This window comes from Saccoglossus kowalevskii, chromosome 2 (assembly GCF_978046115.1).
Source record: "Saccoglossus kowalevskii chromosome 2, keSacKowa6.1, whole genome shotgun sequence".
Classification (NCBI taxonomy): domain Eukaryota; kingdom Metazoa; phylum Hemichordata; class Enteropneusta; family Harrimaniidae; genus Saccoglossus; species Saccoglossus kowalevskii.
Window position 1 is genome coordinate 5,388,799 of NC_140642.1, and position 23,396 is coordinate 5,412,194.

General features: G+C 34.0%; 2 protein-coding genes and 1 non-coding gene across 5 annotated transcripts; 1 reads left to right on the plus strand and 2 right to left on the minus strand.

Moving 5' to 3' along the window:
* The first annotated feature begins 2,046 nt into the window (after positions 1 to 2,046).
* Positions 2,047 to 16,622, plus strand: LOC102804708 (N-terminal kinase-like protein). Of its 3 annotated transcripts, XM_006818635.3 has the most exons (20): positions 2,047 to 2,233; positions 2,999 to 3,058; positions 4,720 to 4,800; positions 5,135 to 5,251; positions 5,760 to 5,980; positions 6,826 to 6,916; positions 7,308 to 7,463; positions 7,753 to 7,911; positions 8,312 to 8,419; positions 8,693 to 8,806; positions 9,097 to 9,189; positions 9,667 to 9,729; positions 9,940 to 10,128; positions 10,280 to 10,355; positions 10,865 to 10,996; positions 11,350 to 11,546; positions 11,814 to 12,293; positions 13,362 to 13,568; positions 15,599 to 15,728; positions 15,895 to 16,622. In XM_006818635.3, exons 1-20 carry the CDS (start codon positions 2,114 to 2,116, stop codon positions 16,020 to 16,022), a joined length of 2,922 nt encoding a protein of 973 aa, XP_006818698.1. In that variant the 5' UTR covers positions 2,047 to 2,113; the 3' UTR covers positions 16,023 to 16,622. The 3 variants fall into 3 exon arrangements, with proteins under 3 accessions (XP_006818698.1, XP_085364380.1, XP_085364381.1); XM_085508254.1 differs by lacking the exon at positions 13,362 to 13,568; XM_085508255.1 differs by lacking the exons at positions 2,047 to 2,233; positions 2,999 to 3,058 and having other exon boundaries at positions 4,730 to 4,800; positions 5,833 to 5,980.
* Positions 12,648 to 12,902, minus strand: LOC146748069 (RNase MRP). Its single transcript, XR_014928849.1, has one exon.
* Positions 16,290 to 23,320, minus strand: LOC100372732 (uncharacterized). The gene is made up of 3 exons (XM_002736471.3): positions 23,159 to 23,320; positions 17,360 to 17,486; positions 16,290 to 16,848 (listed from the first exon to the last, which is right to left on the minus strand). The coding sequence occupies exons 1-3, from the start codon at positions 23,303 to 23,305 to the stop codon at positions 16,754 to 16,756; spliced, it is 369 nt and encodes a 122-aa protein (XP_002736517.2). The 5' UTR covers positions 23,306 to 23,320; the 3' UTR covers positions 16,290 to 16,753.
* Positions 23,321 to 23,396: the final 76 nt, after the last annotated feature.

Sequence of the window (23,396 nt, forward strand, 5' to 3'; positions counted from 1 at the left end):
AATACGGATTCAGGAAAACGCATAGCACAAAACTGTCCCTAATTAATTTGGTAAATCATTTGTTACGTAATATTGACCAGGGAAAGCCCACGCTAGGTATATTTATAGATTTCAGCAAGGCCTTTGATACAATCAATAACAACATGTTATTATCAAAGTTAGACCATTACGGGTTTAGGGGGCTCTCACTTCAATAGGTCAAAGATTATCTTCATAATAGGTCCCAATATGTACATTGCAATGGAATATCATCATCTAAAACAAGCATTAATTACGGGGTACCCCAAGGTTCTGTTCTAGGCCCAACATTATTTTTACTCTATATATCTTCCCAATTCCACTATTTTTGTTAATTGTTGCCTCTTTGCTGACGACTCCAACTCATTCCATACTCAATTTACATGATGCAACCTCCCATTTAAATGATGTCCTGCTATGGTGTGATGCCAACAAACTTTCCATAAATAAAAAGAAAACGAATTATATTATTTTTAGTAGCAAGCAAAACTTGTCTAATGGAACTAGCTCAATTAGCATCAGAGGAGAATGTGTTCAGGAAGTCAGGATAGTTTCATTTGTTGGTGTTTTAATGGATAAACATCTTAATTGCTCATGTCACATCGATCTCATCAACAGTATAATTAGAAAGTGTGGCCTATTATATAAACTTAGAAAATTCATACCCCTTAACCTTTTAATATTGCTTTATAATTCCCTAATACAGCCGAATATTACTTATGGTCTGGAGGTTTGGGGTAATACATATCACTCACACTTAAATACCATTTATATGACCCAGAAAATGTTAGTTCGCGCAATGACGTTTAGTTCGTTCACTGAACACTCGGCCCCTTTATTCAAAAAATTAAACATCCCTGATATCTATAAAAAGGAAAAATTAGTCACTTGTACTTTCATCCATGACTTAATCCACCATAATTCTGCCCATAATATTAATAACTATTTCAAACCTATCCATCATCCATATCAAATCAGACAACTTCACAATCAAAATCTTTTTGTTGAATATACCCATACAACATTTGGCCAGTAACCGGTGACATACTCAGGTGCAAAAATATAGAATAAAATCCAGGCTAAAATTAGGTCAATTATCTCACGCAGTTCGTTCAAAAAAATGATTAAACAATTATTATTGACAGAAAACTAGATACATATGATTTTGTCCTCTACAATAAATTTCTTCCCTATTGCGACGTTAAGTCAAGCTTCTGTTAGCATAACATACAATTATATAGTGTCAATGCTGTTTATGAATGAGAACTCGTCATAATCAGAACTCGTCATAATCAGAACTCGTCATAATCATACTCGTCATAATCAGAACTCGTCATAATCAGAACTCGTCATAATCAGAACTCGACTAGCATCAGTGACTATCTGTGTTTCTGCATCAAAGTATTCTAGTGTTTCGGCACTTGCGAGGCGAGTCTCTGCACTTCTCTGTTTTCTGCCAAATTTAAATGGTACACCTTTGTTCGTTAGCTGTCGCAATGATCCTGGCACCGTCGTTAAATCAGAAATGATGAATGTGGCGCTGTAAATTCATCAATATGTTTCTCTACCATATGTATTTCTATATGTATGATTCATACCATATGTATTTACCTGGTAATATATGAAATGGTATGTATGTGATGAAAATGAATAATAAAGCTGATATTAGACGGCATTACGTAATCACTTGAGGGATAAAAATGCCAATACTCAGAACAACAACAATAATAATAATTATTATAATGTAGGTGAAAGTATGACCTAATTATTGGTTTTCAAGCGTCAATTAAGGGGCCTAGGATGAAATTCTGTATGAAATTGTTGGTCTTTTCAATATCATTCCTGACACTTTCTCGAACATACATTTTTTTTTTTATTTATCTCCAGTACCCAGTAAATTTGCGAGAGTTTCGAATTTCAAGAAATCAATATACTGTACTATATATATGAATTCCAACAAATGTTTCAAAATTACGAGTACTCGTCATTGTACATAGCGCCCTCTTTTGAGAAACCGAGCAACGAACAAACTGATCCCCAGCTGTCCAATGTTTTTGTGCATAAGTGAAGTGGACAAGTAGATTTCAACGCTACGATGTGGTCATTTTTCTCTCGTGATCCGACTAAAGACTTAGCTTGTGAAATAGGCGAGAAGTGCAGTTTAACTGAACTCGAAGATAAGTCAATCTGGAGGCTCCATGAAGGGAAACGGAAGGTCAGTTTCACTTCCGGTTTCGCTGCACGTCGTTTTACACACGTGAATGACGTGGCCCATTATAGTAGCTGTCTGGCACATGTCCTTTACTTGTTTATATGTTTGTTACTTATATTATTATAGAGTCGCACAACTACCTGTAAACAATATGTTATACAACTATAGTTATACCAGCCACGATCAACGATGAGCAAGCTGTTAATTATTATATAAGCATTTCTATTAAGTCATTATTTTTAGTATTTTAATGTATTGATCCAAATAAATATGACTTTAAAGAATTATGATAGCATTGAGGTACATTGTACACATTTAAATTATTCTATTTCTCGTTTAGCTTTCAACCATGTGTCACTGCCGCAATATTTTAAAATACAGTTTATACACTTGGATGAGTGATACAGTCAGACTCATGGAGGCATGAATTTTTTTTATGAGAATATTTTTGTAACATCCCCCTCCCTTTGAGTCTCTTAATGTTATTCAATTATTCATAATGTAACCTCAAAACAATATATAATGTTTTGTAGTAACTTTATACTCTATTATACAATGTGTATAGCTAGCCGCAACTTCAAACACCTATATATGTACTAGTAGATTATCTACCTAAAAGAATATTATATTTCATGCACTCACTGGCTGTGGAATTTTTTGAAAAAAACTGCACAAAATTGAGACCCTCAATACAAATTCCTTGGCTGGTCACACAGCCTCTACACACTGTATGCAATCTAAATAATCATGTACTGGTATTGTCAACAGGATAATGGGGAACCAGTGTCTGTATTTGTATATGGCATTAAAGGAAGCAATGAAACACAGGTAAGTCCAATCTCTGTGAAGTACTACATAGTTTATTATTATGTACAATTTCTTTCTGAGGAAGTAAATTGATTACAAATATTATGATTTGTTTATGTGCTTTATCTTGTGCAAGCATATTCTTTTCTATTAACCTTTGACCTCAAAATTATGAACAATCATTTTAGTCTGTTTATCTCGCACTAAGAACAGATCTGGATAAATTGCTGTCATGTAAGAAACTGAATCTGACATTATTCATAATTGTCTGAAATATTGCAACGGATTATTTTAATTAGGAGCCAATACAGCAATCAAATGTTTACGGAACATCATGGAAATTGATTATCTGTACAAATGCATTTAAGCTGCTTTTGTTCAGATGATGTGAGGTTATTATGAGAATATCGCAAAGTATTCACAAAGGCAGTATGGTGGTTGTATCAAGCAACGCATAGTGGAGGTTGATGCATTAGGCCAAAAAAAAAAAAAAACTTATGTTGCTCTCAAGTCGAAAAACATTTTTTTACTGCTTAAAATGGTGAGTTTTTAATATTTGGGCCTATTAAAGAAAAAAAAAAACGTGACCCGATATTTCATACTTTTAGGTTGGTCGCTAATTTTTTTTTTGGCCTTACCGCAATGCCAGAGTATATACATTTTCCCAGCTTGTACTAACATTTTAATAAGAGAAAGCAGATCGAACATTTCGTGCTGAGAAAACTTGGTACATGGATGGTCTTTGACATTGCACAGACCTTATTAGTTTTACATTAAAATCTTTGTATATTATTTACTTGATTTGCATAATAATTAGTCAGTTTTCAGATTTTCCATCAATATGTCAAGTACTTATCTTATTTCAATGCATCTTGGTACATAATTACTCTAAGACAATGTGACGTTCTAAATAGTTTTGAGTTTATATACATCCATAATAATTACCTAATTTTCATAATAATTAACTTTCCAACGATTTTTTTGAGAATTAATCATCACATTATAATGAATATTGAATAATGAATTATATTGATAATTCAATTATCATTAGCCAATTTCTGATATCTTAAAAATTAAATTGAACTTGTGGTCGAGGTGCTCTGGAATAAATTAGACTGAAAACCATAGATGTAAAATCAAATGTATTTTCTGTAAGTATTTTAAACTTCAATAATGTTAATCACATTGTGCATCTCAAATAGCAGACAAATATTAGTTGCCAAGATTCTTGTTTGAACAGCTACTGTGGAATACTTTATTTTCGCTGGAATTAATTTTCACTGAAAAGGCTTTTTGGGCGTTTTGCTTGGAATTTATTTTCATTGATTTTTCATGAGTTTAATGTGAAATATAGGAAAAAAAGTATATTCGCTGGATTTTATTTTCACGGAATCATCCCTTCAGCGAAAATAGCGAAAATAAATTCCAAGCAAAAATAAAGTATTCTACAGTAATTAATTTTTAATATGTCTTCAATACACAGGAGTTCTTTCTATGCTTTCTTTGATTTGGTTTATACAGGTTCTATTATGTTAGTACTATGAAAATAGCTGTGTGACTAGCCAAAAAAGTTTTGGATGTTTTTAGTACTGGTAATAAACTATTTGATGTACCATACTTCTCATGTAATAATTCATGTTATCTGTTATTACTAAACTTACCTGTACTTGTATCTTTTCAAGACCCAGACTGCAAAAACTGCTTTTAAACGGATAAAAACGCTTAGGCATCCTAATATACTGATGTACATTGATGGATTAGAAGTAAGTAAAGGACATTTGTGTTATTACCTGCCATAAGTGTTCAACGTCTACATAAGGATGGTCGCAAAAACATTAACAAGTTTAATCCAAAGCAAATTCTCAATATTTTGCTAAGCTATAGTGTTTCATCAAATAAATGACAAAGAATAAATAAAAAAAAGAGGCGGGTACTAAAATTGTTTCCATGGAGATAATGATAATGCGATTCCCTTTAATGTTGAACCCTACGCTGGCGGCCATTTTGAATTGAAAATTGGTCAAAATTTGTGTCTTTAAGAAGGAAGAAAAAAATGAGAATCATTAGTATGTGTTTTATTTCTTTTTTTTATTTCAGACAGAGGAAGCTCTTTATATTGTGACTGAAAAAGTACAACCATTAGAATCTTATTTAAAATTACAGAGTGTTAAAACAAATGAATTATCAATATCATGGGGACTGCATCAAATTGTGGTAAGTACACACCAACAGCCATCTTTTCTACTGTGTTGGATGTCACATTCATCATCTGTGAATTATTGTATTTATTTAGCCAGTACTTGTGTTAGACTGGTGGTCGTTACTGTAAAACAAACAATATAACAGAATTATGCAATATAATAATTTGACATGTAAATTTTAAATGCCAGTTTGTGAACAAATTTCAAAAGAAATTATGGAAATTCATTAAGTTAATTAAAATAAATTGCCTATAGTACATGGCACACAATGAGATAAATCTGAATATGAAACAAAATAATTTTGCAATGATTTTGGGGTTGGTTTGCAATGATTGTGAGGGGGATGCAGCAGCATGTATTTGAATGCATATATATGCAATTTCATGCAATATTGCATCTCAGAGGCTCACTGTAGTATTGTTGATGTGCGGTAGATAGCATGGGGGGGGGCATAAATTAAAGCTATGTTCAAGCAAGTGTTTCTTGGATGCTGATAATTACATTTCTGATTTCTTTTATAGAAAGGGTTAAGTTTCCTTGTAAACGACTGTCAGCTGATCCATAACAATGTCAATATGTCGTCCATATATGTAGATAAAGCTGGTGAATGGAAATTGTTCGGTGTTGATTATGTTTACCCAGCTGATCAATTTCCTCCATTCAAAGCACTGCGGGCATTAGAGAAATATGACCCACCCGAGAAAAGTGATGCCCAAAGAATGAAAAACAAACGTTCAAAGTGGTAGGCAACTTTAATATTTTTGACTTTCTGTTATCAGCTTAATCTGATTAAAATCCTATAAAGTTGTAGAATCTTTTTTTTCCATCATTCAATTGTCAAATGATAATAACTGATCGGGATACATGTCCCACAGTAGTTGCTTACAAAACCAATCAGAAATCATGTTTCCTACTAGTTGCTTACAACAGCCAATCAGAAATCTTGTTTCACATTAGTAGCTTACAAAAACCAATCAGAAATCTTGTTTCACAGTAGTTGCTTACAAAAACCAATCAGAAATCTTGTTTCACACTAGTTGCTTACAAAAACCAATCAGAAATCTTGTTTCACACTAGTTGCTTACAAACAGCCAATCAAAAACCTTGTTTCACAGTAGTTGCTTACAAAAACCAATCAGAAATCTTGTTTCACAGTAGTTGCTTACAAAAACCAATCAGAAATCTTGTTTCACACTAGTTGCTTACAAAAACCAATCAGAAATCTTGTTTCACACTAGTTGCTTACAAACAGCCAATCAAAAACCTTGTTTCACAGTAGTTGCTTACAAAAACCAATCAGAAATCTTGTTTCACACTAGGTGTGTACCTTTCATGCCTATAACAACCAAGTAGAATTAATTTGTCATCCTAATTAGTTGTTACGTCTCTAGATAATTTCTGCTGTCCTCAAAAGTGCATATTTAATTTTAAGGGCAAAAGAGGGTCAGGTTGGATTAGGAGTGGGCTACAATGGAAAGTCTTTTACTAATCAACAACCAATCAGGATTCATCTTTCACACTAGTTTTTTAGTTAACATGTATGGAGTTTTACTATTTCATTATATACAGTATACTTGTATGTTCTAGGGCTGCTGATATGTGGGGACTTGGCTGTTTGATTTGGGAAGTTTTTAATGGCCCATTACCAAGAACAGCATCACTGAAAAATGTGGGAAAGGTGAGAAACTGTAAAAGTGAAACACATTATAGATGATTTATTTCAATCATGTTTGCTTGATGATTTGTATATTAATTAAAGACTTTTGAAGTCTGAATTATCATTCCCTTCACATTTCTACATATATGTTTTGTATTTCTAATATGTTCTAATCTATTCTGCATATTTCAAGCAAATATACCATGTACTGTAGATGTGTTAGTCGACTTGTTCGCGACTGTAATCATAATATGATAGAATAAGTTATAGTTTCCATCGGGGATTAAATTATTGGAAAAGGAGTATAAAAATTTCCATTTTGTCATCGGTATTTGGTACATAATAATTATTAACTGGAATTTTCCTGACTGTATTTTCAATTCATACATTGCTTAATGTATTTATTTCACAGATTCCCAAGTCACTGTTACCCAACTATGCTGAGTTGGTGGGTGCCAACCCATTGTCAAGGCCGAACCCATCTAAGTTTATTCAAGACTGCCGTTCTCCAAATGGATTTATGAACAATAGATTTGTAGAAACTAATTTGTTTCTTGAGTCTATACAGGTGAGAATTCTAGTTTGCTTCACAGAGGTCTTTTATACAATCTGGATGTTGCTATGACAACTGTTTAGACAGATTTCCTGTTAATACATGGCTTTCAATCACTGTTCATTTACAAATCATATCAACATTAGAGCGAAGTGTTTCTCAGCATATTTTTGGTGATTTTTTTAGTAACAGTGGAGATATTTAGTAAAATATATTACCAACGAATCACTATGTGAACCAATTACAGCTACAAAAGAATTTCTCCTGAATAACCTCGCTACTTTGTCTTCTTATCAAATCTTAGATTAAAGATGCCACAGAGAAAACCAAGTTTTTCAGCAAACTCAATGAGGAATTAGAAGATTTTCCAAGTGAATTCTGTCGATATAAAATACTTCCGCTACTTCTACAGGCATTTGAGTATGGCAATGCTGGATCAGCAGTCTTAACACCCTTGGTTAGAGTGAGTATGCATCAAAGACACCTGATAATGACCTGACCTGACTCGACACGACCCGACCCGACCCAACACAGAGGTTATAAATTATTTATAAACTTAAATATCTATGAACTCAATCATAAGTTACAGATTGTATGAGTTTATGTAGCGACATAGACTGTTCTAGTTAGTTCTAATTTATGCATAAGTACTTCATAGGATGGAGAGTGGTGCCCGTCAAAAATTGTTTCTTTAGTATCCCCGGTAGTTAGTGCAATAAGCAGTGAAAATGAAAAGTGGATGGGTAATTCATAGAAATCATTTTTTCCCTCATTTATTCTTCAATTGTTAGATTCTTGTTGCATGGTGTAGATTTTGATATTTAATTATCAACAATCAAATAATTTATTTTGATTTATTACAGCTTGGGAAACTATTAGAAACTGAAGAATATCAAAAGAAGATTGTGCCATGTGTTGTGAAAATGTTTTCATCAACAGATAGAGCAACACGCATTAAATTACTTCAACAGGTAAACCGTTCATACATTTAATAAAGTAGTTGCACAGTATTGGTATAATGTATTAGTTGCTTTAAACCTTTAGTATGATATCACTGTTATACAACAGTAACTGAATGTATAACATATGCTATATTTGAGTTTGATCAGAGTTTTGAGTTTACTGATGTTGCATCAAGCATATCCCCATACCATTTACCCTTATATTGCAAAAAATTAGTTTTCAGTGTGGTCTGACCCTTCATAAATGAACACTGTATGTATGTTTTCTGTATTATCTTTCAGATGGAACATTTTATTGAGCATCTCACTCCAGCTGTTGTCAATGATCAGATATTCCCACCTGTCAGCCATGGGTTTATGGATACTAATCCTGCTATTCGGGAGGCCACTGTCAAGGTAGGTGTCTTTTAGTTACGAATTCATTACTCTAAGAAAGCTGAGCCTCCTACTGTGTACAGTTTTTCCTGTGAGATTCTGTCATTCTGTGCTATATATGTTATCCATCGTTGTTTGTTATACATAATGTTATGCTTTTTAGTTGGATTAGTTACTTTCCAATGTCAAGGAAAGGGTCATATAAAACTTCTCATTCTTGTTCGCAACTGTAATCATTATATGTAATAGTCTCCATCGGTCATATAACACTAATATTTCATTAAGACAAACTGTGCTTTTATTCACATAAGGCGATGCTGTTAATGGCACCAAAATTGAATGAAAAAAACCTCAATGTAGAAGTATTGAAACATTTTGCCAGACTCCAGTCAAAAGATGATCAGGTGGGTTCCTGGTTACACTGCACTACATTGCCTTGTACCACTATGTATTGTACCATACAATTACACTAAACCTTCTGGTATCACTAACTCAGCGATCTCCTCAGAACTTTTCAAGCATGGACCATTACTTTTCAAAAAATATCGTACTACACATTTCCCAGATTTATTGATAGTGCATGTTTCCAGAATTTATTAAAAAATTGTGTGAACTCACACCTTTATTTGCACTTCCTGAATTTACTTACATTTACATGCATATGTGGTACTTTTGCTTAAATTAGTTTTCAAGGAAAACAAAAAAAGCTTTTGATATCATAATGATAATTTATTTTAATGAGAATTATGACTGACATGTATATATGCAAATTATTCATCAGTTAACATTGGTATGTAAATTGTCAGTCATACTAAGGAAAATACTTGCGACACCACAAACAAATATAATTATACTATCGGTATTACTATTGTTGTTTTCAGCCTGGAATTAGAACAAATACTACTGTTTGTATTGGTAAGGTTTCTGGACATCTGACTCCTCAGGTCAGTAACAGTACTATGGGCATACAAATTACAAACTACTTTTGTATACTCTCAATAATAAGACATGTTTTGTATTCAAGCTATCTGTCCTAAGAATAATTAAAATATATAATAATTGTTCATAACTATTGAAGTTGATCTGTTGAAGAATCTATTGCTCAATTACAAAATTTCAATTTATCAATTTTATTGTTAAACGCTCATTTGTAGATGCGACAGAAAGTATTGGCATCAGCGTTTCAAAGAGCTTTAAAAGATCCGTTCCCACCAGCAAGGTCAGCAGGTGTGCTCGCTATGATATCAACGCAGAAGTACTATGCCTTGAAGGATATTGCGTATAAAGTACTACCAACCTTATGTAGTGTCACTGTTGATCCAGATGAGGGAGTCAGAGACCAGGTAAGCTCTCATTTGTATATTATTATTAATATACATACTTTCATTTAAAGCACTGTTAAAAAATAGCATTTAACAGATTATTATGTTCTTAATACATCTTTCCATTGATGATGAACTTGGAAAATAACTAGATTATCAATTTTATTTTTAGGCATTTAAAGCAATAGACATATTTCTGAAAAAGTTAGCAGAAGTCTCAAAACATCCAGAGAAAGCAATTGAAATGGGTGAGTATTGTAATTCGCCAATAATATACATTGTATTTTCATTTCAGAAAATCAAACTCAGGCAGTGAAGGACCAATAATGTAGAAGAAGCGATAACTTTGTACCGGTATGACATAGTGAGCAATGGCAAAGCTTGTGTAATGAACTACTTAAAGTTCATTATTAGCCATAATATTTTGTATTTATTAACACATCACATGCCTCCATGGGTAGCGGATAATAATGGTATATAATGGCATCTAAGGGCAATGTATTAATAATATTTAAATTACAAAATATAAAAAGGCCTATACAAAACATGAAAGAGCAACAAAAAAAACAATATTTTACTTGCCTAGAATTAATTTGAAGTTATGAAAGACAGCGAGCATGATAGACATGTTTATCATTGTAGACGTGCAAGCTTACAATAGTCTTACTAAGGTTAATTGTTTACTGTATGATTTTCCCTTTATCAGCCAAAATTGATGAATTGAGTTCACACTCCCTATATATCATTTCTATTTTAGAGTCTGACGTGAATGCTGCTGCCAATACAACACACAGTGCAACTGGTTGGGCAGGATGGGCAGTCTCATCAATTACATCAAAGTTTTATAGGGGTTCAAAGAAACCCAAATCACCAGACACAAAAACACCAGGTAAATATAAATTAATTAGATATTCGAGTTGTGAATAAATGAAAAAATAGCAGTTGTTGCTATTACTGTGATATCCTATCGTATTTACTCTGTTGGAAGCAAATGCACTTAATACATGGAAGAGGTTTATGTTTCAACGATCTAGCATACGATTTTTTGTTGATACAATGTATGTGCTTTTATTGGACATGTGTTTCTAATAGAAAAAAATACAGAGATGACAAAAACTTAGAACAGTCGGCAAAACCTGTAATGCTTTACGTGTTTTTGAGCTTCCATGACAAATTTAAGAAATCTACATGTAGGTCTACGGTATTTTCACTATCATCCCTCCTTAATTCCTTGTATTATAGCCATGACTGCCTCTGCTAACAAACAGCCAAATAAACCAACACCATCTATCCATAACGATGATGTCACTCAAAAACACCATGATGTCGAAGAGGAAGAAGAGGAGCAAGAAATTATTGAAGTTGAAGAAGAGGTTCATGATTCTAATTCAGATTATGGTGAAGGTTGGGAAGAGGATGACGACTGGGGTAGTATGGATGTAAGTTTACCTAATATCTTGGACTTGTACAGTCATGTCAAAGGTCATTCTTCAATGCAGAATGATGCAGCTATTTATTCATATTCTAGTCTTTTGACCACATTGAGTTTGCATTGGAAATATAAGATGACATGAAAGTGCAAATATTTAGACAAATCTGGGTGCTAATTGTTAAATTGAGTAATCAAATTTAGTTACAAACTAAAAAATATTCATATTGATGAAAGAAAATCATCTTTTTGCTACATGTATTCTGTGTTTTTGTAGGATTTCTCAAGCCCATCTCAAGTATCAACAACAAAGAAAAGTAGTTTTGCTGTCAAGGAGGAACCACAGATTTCAGTGGGATGGGATAACAGCTGGGAGGATATAACAACAACAAAACAAAAATCATCGCTGTCAAAACCTGCATTGACTTCTAAAACTGGCACTGGATCAGTTCCTTCAAGGACTGGAGGAATGAAATTAGGACTGAAAAAACAAGATGAAATTGCTGATGTATGGGGTGATGACTGGGGGAAAATACCGTCATCTTCATTAAGTGCAAAAACAAATGTTTCCAGTAAAACAAGCAGGACTATGAAATTGTCTAAAGATGACTATAGTGGCTGGGGAGGTGATGATGACTGGGGAAGTGTTGATGCTAAAAAGACAAATACAAAGGAGGATTTCAGTAGTGGTTGGGACGATGACGTAGAGGATTGGGGTTCCATTGATGATGTTACCGGTACTCTTGAAGGATCTCAGGTAACTATTCCTTTAGTAAAAATAGTATCTGTGAATTCCTCCTAAATTGCCTTAAAATTAAAGGAAGGAACAGAAACAAAAACCATTAAATTAATGTCTATATATATGGCCTCCTTGTGTTGTATAGTATCACATACATAATAGATATCTACATGTAAGTAAAAAAAATAGCGAGACAACACCCAAAATTAATTATTATTAATCACTAAATATATGTGGATATTTGCATATCAAATTATAATCTAACACTGTCCCTCAACGTGACTCAAAGCCATTCTTGTGATGTTTTTTGAACACTGTACACACAATTTATATCATGAAAGGTCTCTTATAAGACTTTAGGAATTAAAAATGAGCACCTTGATAATGAGCCCTGTTAAGTTAGCATGCACAGATGCCACTTGCATTACTATGCTTAGACAAACACCTGACTAATCTCCAGGCTCAGTCAATGACATCCTAGCCCTTTCTGGTGGGAGATGTGCAATCAAGCTGGAGCTTTTAGTAAGCCCAACACTTTCTGTTCTGGGTCCAGGGACTTTCCTCAAAGGCAGTTGTGAGAAAGAATCTTCCCGTATGTATCTTTGGTAGCAAGTCTTCAAGGTGCTACATTTTTGGAGCGTTATTGAACTCTATATATATGTGTTGTTTCTTTGTGAAAAACTGGTTGTGGTGAGCGAGACCCACAATCCTCGTAGATTTACATTTTTACATGATTTAACCAAGTAAAACCTTAACAAACTGGTTTTATGTAATCTATATTTTGCTTATTATTCTTAAATAGTTGAATGAAGAACAGATGAATATTTCCTTGTCATATAAATTACATAAAAAGAATACTGTCTGAAATATGCAAATTTTGTGCATACTAATGAGCATATTCTGATATTCTAGTATGATTGAATGAATTTGTGATCTTCATTTGCAATATTACTAGCATTTTAATTACAGTGACCATATGCATGATACTTTTACACTGTCCCTTGTAATAATTGCATGCCGGAATTTAAATTTGAAAAAAAAAAATAGCTGAGATTATTTTTCATTTTGTCTTGCATGTTACAATAGTCTTCCCAGGCTGGTGGTGGTGGTAGCAGTCTTCCAATGAAATCTAATCCAGTTTGCAAATCTAAACCACCAGTTAAACCACCACCAGGGTGGAATGATAATATAGACTTTAAGGAGGACAAACAGTTTGTAACAACCAGTAGTTATAACTGGGGTGCAGAATCAACTGCAGACTTTTTTAGTTCATCTGGGATTGCATCCGCAGAGGTAAAGATCCTTTTTGATTCTTGTCACATTGAATCAGTGGTAATGCCAATCTGATTAAAATCTTAGTTTGGGCTTTATTTTTTCATTGTTTAATTTATTTTTTATTATTCATTGCTGTCAGTTTTTTAAAAGTTTTGGTAATCATAAAAGAAATAATGCAAAATAAGATGTATGGAATAATAATAAAAAGAAACAGTACTAATAAAATTGAAAAAAATATAATTTTAATCAGATTGGAGATGTGCACGAGTTTACAAAATGCTGTGGTGATATATATTGGAAGCTTAACAGCTGACTGATATTATATTTACCTTTGACTTGACACAAATTAAGTTTGTGAAGCTGTACGCAATTGGTCAAATTTCTGTACAGTGAAACAAACACTGTCATCTGCGCAGTATGGCCATAAAGTCATTGATGCAATGGTGTTACTATATGTGCGTTGGTGAACGTTTTTGTCATCGGAAATGTACATGATTTTTAGGAGTTACGCAATGTCACTTGAGTTACCTTGACTTTGTTTACCCTGAGAAAAATTGCCACTGTTGTTATTGTAAATTTGCTTATACAATGTATGTAGATTCTTAGCTATCACTTCTCTATTAATGTTATAATGCATCACTTATTAGCTAACCTTATTAGTCTTATAATTCGGTCTCCGTCCGTGCGTTCGTCCGGAGTCATATCTCAGAATCCCTTGGGCCGATTCCGTTCATTCTTTGCATGTGCCTAGTACTTTATCTGGGACATATGCACATGCAGTGGTTTAGCGATTCGATTCAAAATGGCCGACTGGCAGCCATCTTGTTTTTTGAAAATGTTGTATTTTGGACATGCTTTGTCAGTTTTCATTCAAATTTGGTACATAGATTATACATGTTAGGATATATGTCCATGACATTTATTTCACAATTTGATCAAAGATGGCCGACTGGCAGCCATCTTGTTTTTTGAAAATGTTGTATTTTGTCAGTTTTCATTCAAATTTGGTACATAGATTATACATGTTAGGTTACATGTCCATGACAATTTATTTCGTAATTGGATCAAAGATGCGGTATCTTGGAAGTGCTCTGTCAGTTTTCATTCAAATTTGGCACATACATGTACATGTACTTTATACATGTTAGGATGCATGTCCATGACAATTTGTTTCAAAATCTGGTCAAGGATGGCAGATTGACAGCAATCTGACTTTTTGGCCTTACTACTATATTTCCACAATTTATGTACCATTTTCATTCGTATTTGGCACATACATCATACATATCAGTGTGTTTCATAATTAGATCAAAGATGGCCAAATAACGGCTGTTTTTATTTTTGGCCATATTACTACTACACGGAACACATGTTTTGATGTAAATAAACAATCTGTTGTATACGCCACTTGGAACTCAAGTTTCAAGGACACGCTCATGACAACCACCCCCGCTTTAATATGACAAGCACAAAAATTTCAAAAATTTAACGGGGACTGTGTCATTTTCAATGACTTGTTATTAGTAGTAAGGCATTTTACAGACAGATGAATTCTATTTTTCTCGCTGCCACATGTATGTTATATAAACATAATCCTTCTACTATTCATGTTAAGATGCACCATGGGAGTACCACAATGGACATAGTGATAGCCTGACACCTATATTTAGGTTGTTACAGTAATAATTTTCAGGAACCAATTAAGACATTGCAGCAGTGGTTGACAGAGGAATCAATCGGCAACAGCGCCAGCAAGTGGTGATTTCCTCTAGTGAAGCTGTACACAATTGGTCAAATTATTGTACAATGAAAATACAGTAAAAACTCTGTTGCATATTGAAAGCTTCAGTGTTGTTGAAAAAATAGAGGTATTTCAGGAAGTGAAGTCATAAAACAGGAGGGGTCTTGGCTGTTGAGTGGTCAGTGTCAACAGGTGGTAGAGGGAAGTGTGTTAACCTACTACTTCAAAATGAAGCAGCCCTTGACACACCACTGTCTGTGATGTTACCTATACATAATGTCAACAAAATGTCTTATTTTATCTACAGAACACAGGCAAACCTAGAAGTTTCTCAAACAAATCCTCAATGCAGAAATCCTCTATGACATCCAAAGTGGAAGTGAGCAGCAGTGGTTTTGAAGACTGGGGTGATGGATGGGGAGCCGATGAAAACCAAGGTACACTACATGAAGAATTCATTGCTTGACTTCTCAATCAAAATAACAAATACTATGGTAGTGAATATTACCAAATTATTTTAAAATACCTGCTAATCCAATCCAAAATATTTATGGAAAATGTATTAAACCTGTGTGGATAAAAGTGAGACTTGATTTATTTCAGGTCTCAGCAAAGCAGAGCTGGCACGGAAGCAACGTGAAGAGAGGAGGATACAGCGAGAAAAAGAAATTCAAGCAAAACGAGAAGCCAAAAAAACTGGTGGAATGAAACTTGGAGCCCGAAAATTTTAATTTTCATGATGCTTATTTACACTGACTGTTGGGCTGAATCTTGGGAATTGTCCCAAAATGCAATAACGTGGTCCTTGTGATGTTTAACATATGGTACTCATTGTGTTTCAATTAACATCTAATTGTTTGTGATTTTGTGGATCTGCCACACAACTGAACACACTGAATCAGTCTCTGCCACAGGCAAATATTCTTGTATTCTATAGTGACACTCAAAAACACTAGAAAGATGAACAGAGCATTATGACGTCACTTAACCAGAAAACGTTTGTTTTACTTTGTTTTTTGCGATTTATTCAGATAATTTTAACAGAATTACATCCCATCGCACATTTCTCATGCTAAATATTCTTCCCTCAACAACGCCACCAATGGCAGAAATCAGTTGAGGCTTGGAGAATTCCACACAACATAATCACTTGTCATCTTTTGTAGGTCACAATACTTTTCATATCGTTTCAGTTTCCATAAGATCTATTTGAGTCTCTTGCCATATGTCTACTATGGGAGTGGTGTACAAAATAACTTTGTAATAAAAATGTAAATACTTTTTTCTTTTAACTGAATATAAAAAAATAAATATGATTCGGTTGAAGTGTACATCATGTGTGGAGTGATCTTTGTAACGTAGCTTAGATTCTGAATACCAGACCACAAATAGATCAATCAACTTTCTGATGATAGTCTTCAACCGTGGTAAGTCAAGAAGTGATAAATAACATTTCTTGGTATCACATGCCCTCTCGCAGCTTCATGAGTTCTGACTTGACCTCAGTAATTTCAGCGTTGAGCTTTGCTTGAGTTTGTCGTAGTGAATTGACAGCGTCTGCCGAATAAATCACATCAAAATTTGTTTACACTCACTAAAATGTACTGTAAATATTAGCTGCTAGAAATTTGCCTGATGTAGGTATTTGCAAAGACCTCGCAGTGAAAATGTTCTTCATATGCATTCCCCATGATGAAGAGACCTCAGTGAAATGCTCACTGCTACTAAACATTTGTTGTGATTCGCTCTACTTGTAAAGTTTTGTCTTGCCTTAAAGTGATAGTTTTTATAGATTTGATAAGACAGTTGTACATTTACTTGCAAGCTAGTAACTGTTAACTCGAACAATTATTATAGTTGAAGGATTTTTGCGATGATGAAATACTGTTTATTGCATCCATTTAGAAAATACATTTCTTATTCTGGTTAGAAAGCAATAAAATAACTACAGGAGAAAAACAAACTGGGAAATCATAAATCTAATAGATTTGGAACGGGAATTGATTAAATTAATAATTAACTTATTAGTAATTGGTCAAGTAACAATACATGCACTTTTAATTCTAACCTTCCACAAGCTCAGGAGAACCTTTCATTTGTTCCACTATGGCCAGAGTTTCTGTTTCTGGGTCTACGCCCTTCTTCTCGGTTCCATCAGGACCCCATTTCTTTTCCAAATAATAAGTCTCCACTTCCTGCAAAAATGAGCGTTATTCTCACAATTGTTATTAAATGATTATTCTTAGGGCCTTAAATCTCAACATTTGGTTTATTTATTCACCAGTCTATAGTAGCATTCACACACAGCTGCTTAGCACAGGTTAAATCTGATTTGTTTTTAAGACCCGGTCCAGATCCTTAGCTACAAGGTATGTGCGAACGTATTCATTGTATTCAATTGGAAGATTTTCTATTATATTCATAACTATTCATTTCGGTATGCAATTTCCGACAAGACAATGATGAACACATCTAGGAACATTTTTCTTGAGAAAAATGAACTGACGGTGAGACTGTACTACCCGGTACTTCCTGTCAATCTGCACTTTCTGAATACTGTAAAATACTTTATTTTGGCTGGAATTAATTTTTGGTGTAATGTATGGAATTTATTTTCACTGATTTTTTGATGAGTTGAATGTAAAATATAGGAAAAAATTCTCCGTTCAGCAAAAATAAATTCCAAGCAAAAAAAAGTATTTTACAGTATGTGTTGGTAAAACTGTACATACTAGTAGTTAAAAGGACTGAAGATTTGTATATTCTTAACAAGTTTGAATGTTTGTTAGCTTGTGTTAACTGCTGTTCCCGCCTGTGTGTGAAGCAATTGCATGGGTCTAGCCACAGTCCCTGTATATGCTCTTTTTAGCATGGGCTAAGAGGCCAAATACCTCAGCTCATGCTAAAAAAACGTACGTGAATGCTTAGCACAGGGTAAGAAATGCTAAGTACGGATTAAATCTGGCCTGTTTTTAGGATTCAGTCCAGGCCCTTAGCACAGACTAACAAAGTTTATGTCAACGCCTTGCACAGGCTAAGTATATGCAAACGTATGAGATTACGTAAGCTTAAATCTATTATGATTTCATTTATTTACTAACACACAACATCAACCCCCATGGAGGGATTTTGTGAAATACTTTATTTTAGCTGGAATTAATTTTCGCTGAAAAAACTTTTTGGGTGTTTTGTGTGGATTTTATTTTCACTGATTTTTGAAGAGTTGAATGTAAAATATATAAAAAAAAGTATATTCGCTGGATTTTATTTCACTGAATCATTCCTTTAGCGAAAATTGCTGTTTTACAGTATTAGCAAAAGAAAAATAAATATGATAGAAGGACTAGTTATTACTTTTGTCAACGTCAGTCAAATTGTTTAGGAACTCTTTGTCATATACATGTACCTTGTTCTTGGCAATTTATTAATGTATACAACCATTTTATTTATTTTCTCAACTATCAAATTTTGGCTGAAATTTTGAAGTACAATAATACCCTTTGGAGGCTGCACATTCATTTAGTCGGCAGAGCTCCAGAAGGAGTACCTACACTTTATGCAAATTTTTTTAAAATTATGCTAATTTATTCATGACGTAGCAGTTTCTGTGCTCATGAATATTCATTAATTTGTGGGTCAATACATTTTAAAAGGGGCGATATATTTTTTTGGGGGGAAGAGTTAGAAAGGGGGATTAGCAATCCTTAGGGGGTCAATACAAAAGAAGGGACCCATTTGGAGAGCAGCCATGCTCCTTGTGTCTGTTGTTGCACGTGACCTACAGCTGTCAACTGTGTTCGTTCTTCGACTGTGTTCGTTCTTCGACGACTTCGACTGGCTTCCACATGGGGTAGTATTCTTGTGTTCTATTTGACTTGAGTTTTTGAATCCGCTGTTTATGTTTTTAACGTCTTTCATGTCTTTTGTAGGAGTGTCCAATCCGTGATTCGAACTTGCAATCTTTGAGTTCCCAGCGCACTGTCTTGTCCTCTGTACCACGAGTGTCTTCACACAGGAGTTAGGATTTAAGTCCTATTCATAGGAGCACTGTCTTCACTAGCATTCAAAAATCTAACTAAACATACTGGATTCGAACCAGCGATCGCTCACATTGCTGACATAGTACAAATCAACTGAGCTGTGTGGGTAGTCATGCAAATTAAATAATTTGTTGTCATATTTAGCTTTATTGCCAAATGGCGTTTGCGAGAAAAAGATGGGCAGGCAAGGGAATTGAACCCAGGTCCTCCTGATCACTATGCAGAGAACTGACCCACAAGACCACATTGGATTGACTGGATGTGGTTGCATTTGATAAGACTATATAGTGTGTATATATATAGAAATACAACATATTTCTATTATTGAGTTACAATTGTCCAAAAAATTGCCAATTTTGTGTTTTTACTTGTGTAAACTATATGCATGCCATAACCCGTTAGTGTACATCTTGCCAATTGGGTGTTTGCCATTTGCGTTGCCCATACCTGACCCGACCCTAACCCTAATGTCAAGACACATTCCTGTTAATAATTCCGTTGCCCATACCTGACCCGACCCTAACCCTAATGCCAAGACACGTTCTTGTTTATAATTGCTCAATAATGATACTCTGTTGTGCACTGTCTGCGGGTAAGTTGCATTGATGTCAACTGATTAAACAAGTCGCATTTAAGTAATTTCCACTATTAACAAGTGGTTAAATTGTGACAATAAATGTGTGGACAAATATTTGAGATTAATTTTGGTGTAGACAACTCTCGTTTAATTATTTTACACCATTACAAGTTGTTAAATTGAGAGAATAAATGTCTCAACAAATATTAAATACTTAGTTTGATGTAAACAACTCACGTTTGATTAATTCCCACAATTACAGGTTGTTAAATTGAAAGAATAAATGTGCGGACAAATATTTTAGACTTATTTTTGTGTAGACATCTCTCGTTTGATTAATTCCCACAATTACATGTTGTTAAATTGAGAAAATAAATGTGCGGACAAATATTTTAGACTTATTTTGGTGTAGACAGCTCTCGTTTAATTATTTTACACCATTCCAAGTTGTTAAATTGAGAGAATAAATGTATGGACAAATATTTTAGACTTATTTTGGTGTAGACAGCTCTCGTTTGATTAATTCCCACAATTACAAGTTGTTAAATTGAGAGAATAAATGTGCGGACAAATATTTTAGACTTATTTTGGTGTAGACAGCTCTCGTTTAATTATTTTACACCATTACAAGTTGTTAAATTGAGAGAATAAATGTGCGGACAAATATTTTAGACTTATTTTGGTGTAGACAACTCTCGTTTAATTATTTTACACCATTACAAGTTGTTAAATTGAGAGAATAAATGTATGGACAAATATTTTAGACTTATTTTGGTGTAGACAGCTCTCGTTTAATTATTTTACACCATTACAAGTTGTTAAATTGAGAGAATAAATTTCTCAACAAATATTAAATACTTAGTTTGATGTAAACAACTCACGTTTGATTAATTCCCACAATTACAGGTTGTTAAATTGAAAGAATAAATGTGCGGACAAATATTTTAGACTTATTTTTGTGTAGACATCTCTCGTTTGATTAATTCCCACAATTACATGTTGTTAAATTGAGAAAATAAATGTGCGGACAAATATTTTAGACTTATTTTGGTGTAGACAGCTCTCGTTTAATTATTTTACACCATTCCAAGTTGTTAAATTGAGAGAATAAATGTATGGACAAATATTTTAGACTTATTTTGGTGTAGACAGCTCTCGTTTGATTAATTCCCACAATTACAAGTTGTTAAATTGAGAGAATAAATGTGCGGACAAATATTTTAGACTTATTTTGGTGTAGACAGCTCTCGTTTAATTATTTTACACCATTACAAGTTGTTAAATTGAGAGAATAAATGTGCGGACAAATATTTTAGACTTATTTTGGTGTAGACAACTCTCGTTTAATTATTTTACACCATTACAAGTTGTTAAATTGAGAGAATAAATGTATGGACAAATATTTTAGACTTATTTTGGTGTAGACAGCTCTCGTTTAATTATTTTACACCATTATAAGTTGTTAAATTGAGAGAATAAATATGCGGACAAATATTTTAGACTTATTTTGGTGTAGACAGCTCTCGTTTAATTATTTTACACCATTACAAGTTGTTAAATTGAGAGAATAAATGTGCGGACAAATATTTTAGACTTATTTTGGTGTAGTCAACTCTCGTTTAATTATTTTACACCATTACAAGTTGTTAAATTGAGAGAATAAATGTATGGACAAGTATTTGAAACTTATTTTGGTGTAGACAACTCTCATTTGATTAATTCCAACAATTACGAGTTCTTAAATTGACAGAATGAATGTATGGACAAATATTGACCATTATATTTGTGAGTAAATACCTGTTGTTTAATTAATTTCCACCTCTACAAGGTTGAGAGAATAAATGTGTCGACAAATATTTGATACTTATTTAGGTGTAAGAACTCGTGTTTGACCAACTTCCACCATTGCAAGTTGTTAAAATAATGAAATAAATATACTGGTATCATTGGATATTTGATTTAATTGTGAAACTTTCTAACAAAATGTTAACTGCTGGCTTCGAACCCTCAATCAACAATTCCGCAGACACGGTATAAATTCAACAACACCACAGAAGATATTCGTCTGTTGCCTGAATTGTTTTCGTAATATAGGGAACGCCATCGACACTTTAACAAAACTTACCTTGACTTGGGTCTTGTTTATCTCTTGTCACAATCTGGAAACTGTTGAACAAATTGCGCGTCGTCCAGTTTAAGACATTAGTTATTTTATTATTTATTCATTCAGTTTTGTATGGTGGAGTTTTGTGAGGTTTATTATTTTTTTGCGACGTTCTTTGTTTACTTGTTTACGGTTTGAGAGATTTCAGTTTATTTGATTTACGTTTTTACGGTAGCTCTGAGCGGGACTCGAACCCACTGTCTTTTCAAGCTAATTTTGTTTTATTTTGATGGCACGCTTGTGTACCACGCCACGACGTTGGTCGTTAAGTGGTGTTCATTTTTCTAACTACTCCAGTGTTCCGATGAGTTGAACGGAAAAGCCAAAACGATTGCTGGTTTCTGACACCGTCCCTCAACACCGTCCCTCAAGAGGGACGGTGAGGGACGGTGTTTCTGATTGCTTCGGTTCTGGTGAGTGTGTATCTAGTGTGATTCGAACCCATGTCGTTTGTATTGGGCGTTTTTTTATTTCCCATGTTAGCTACGCCGTAATATGCAACCACTTCCCCGTTTTATTGTGATTTTGAGTGTTTAATGATGTCTTCCTCACGCGTCACGCCATGACCCAGTTTCAACCACACGGCCATTTTGCAACACAGTTCGTGACCCTCGGCGTCACCCGACTGACTATATGAGCGTTCTCTTCAACTGTTAAGCTAGTAGGATTTATTACCGTTATTATCATTATATTGTCACGTGATTTGTTTTACCTTATGTGTAATGTCTTAAGTATCTTTATTGTAATTTGTATATACCAATTCGTATATACCGAGGAAACGACCCCGATTGAAGGTCATGTATTTTATGACGTCACCAATTCGGGTGTAGGTACTGCTTCTAGATCTGTGCCCTTAACACACATACCAAGAGCATGGGGATAACAAAAACTGAGGCTCAGTCTCCCAACTAAGGGACTGTGTGTAAGGCTACCCCAAACGCAGTGGAACCAGAACAATGGCTATAACAGAATGGAAATAATACCGTAATACTAATGCTCAAAATCCCTGCCAAAGTACTTTGAAAAAGTCTGCAATTGACCAATTTCCTCCCTCCGAAGAATTCAATCGGGACACCCGTTCCTTACCTTTGACAGTGTATTGATATCACTGGATAATTTTGAAATGACAGATTGGGAAATCTCAATATCACGTTTCAGTCTGTCCCGTTCATGAACTTCCTTGACATATTGTTTTCTAAGTGATTCCATAAGTGTGAATGGAAAATAACACATCCAGCGTGCCTTTGATGATTCTAAAGTTAATCTCTGATTCGGTTCTCTGTTTCGAATTCAAACACTCGGGGTTGATCACTATTTGTTTCAG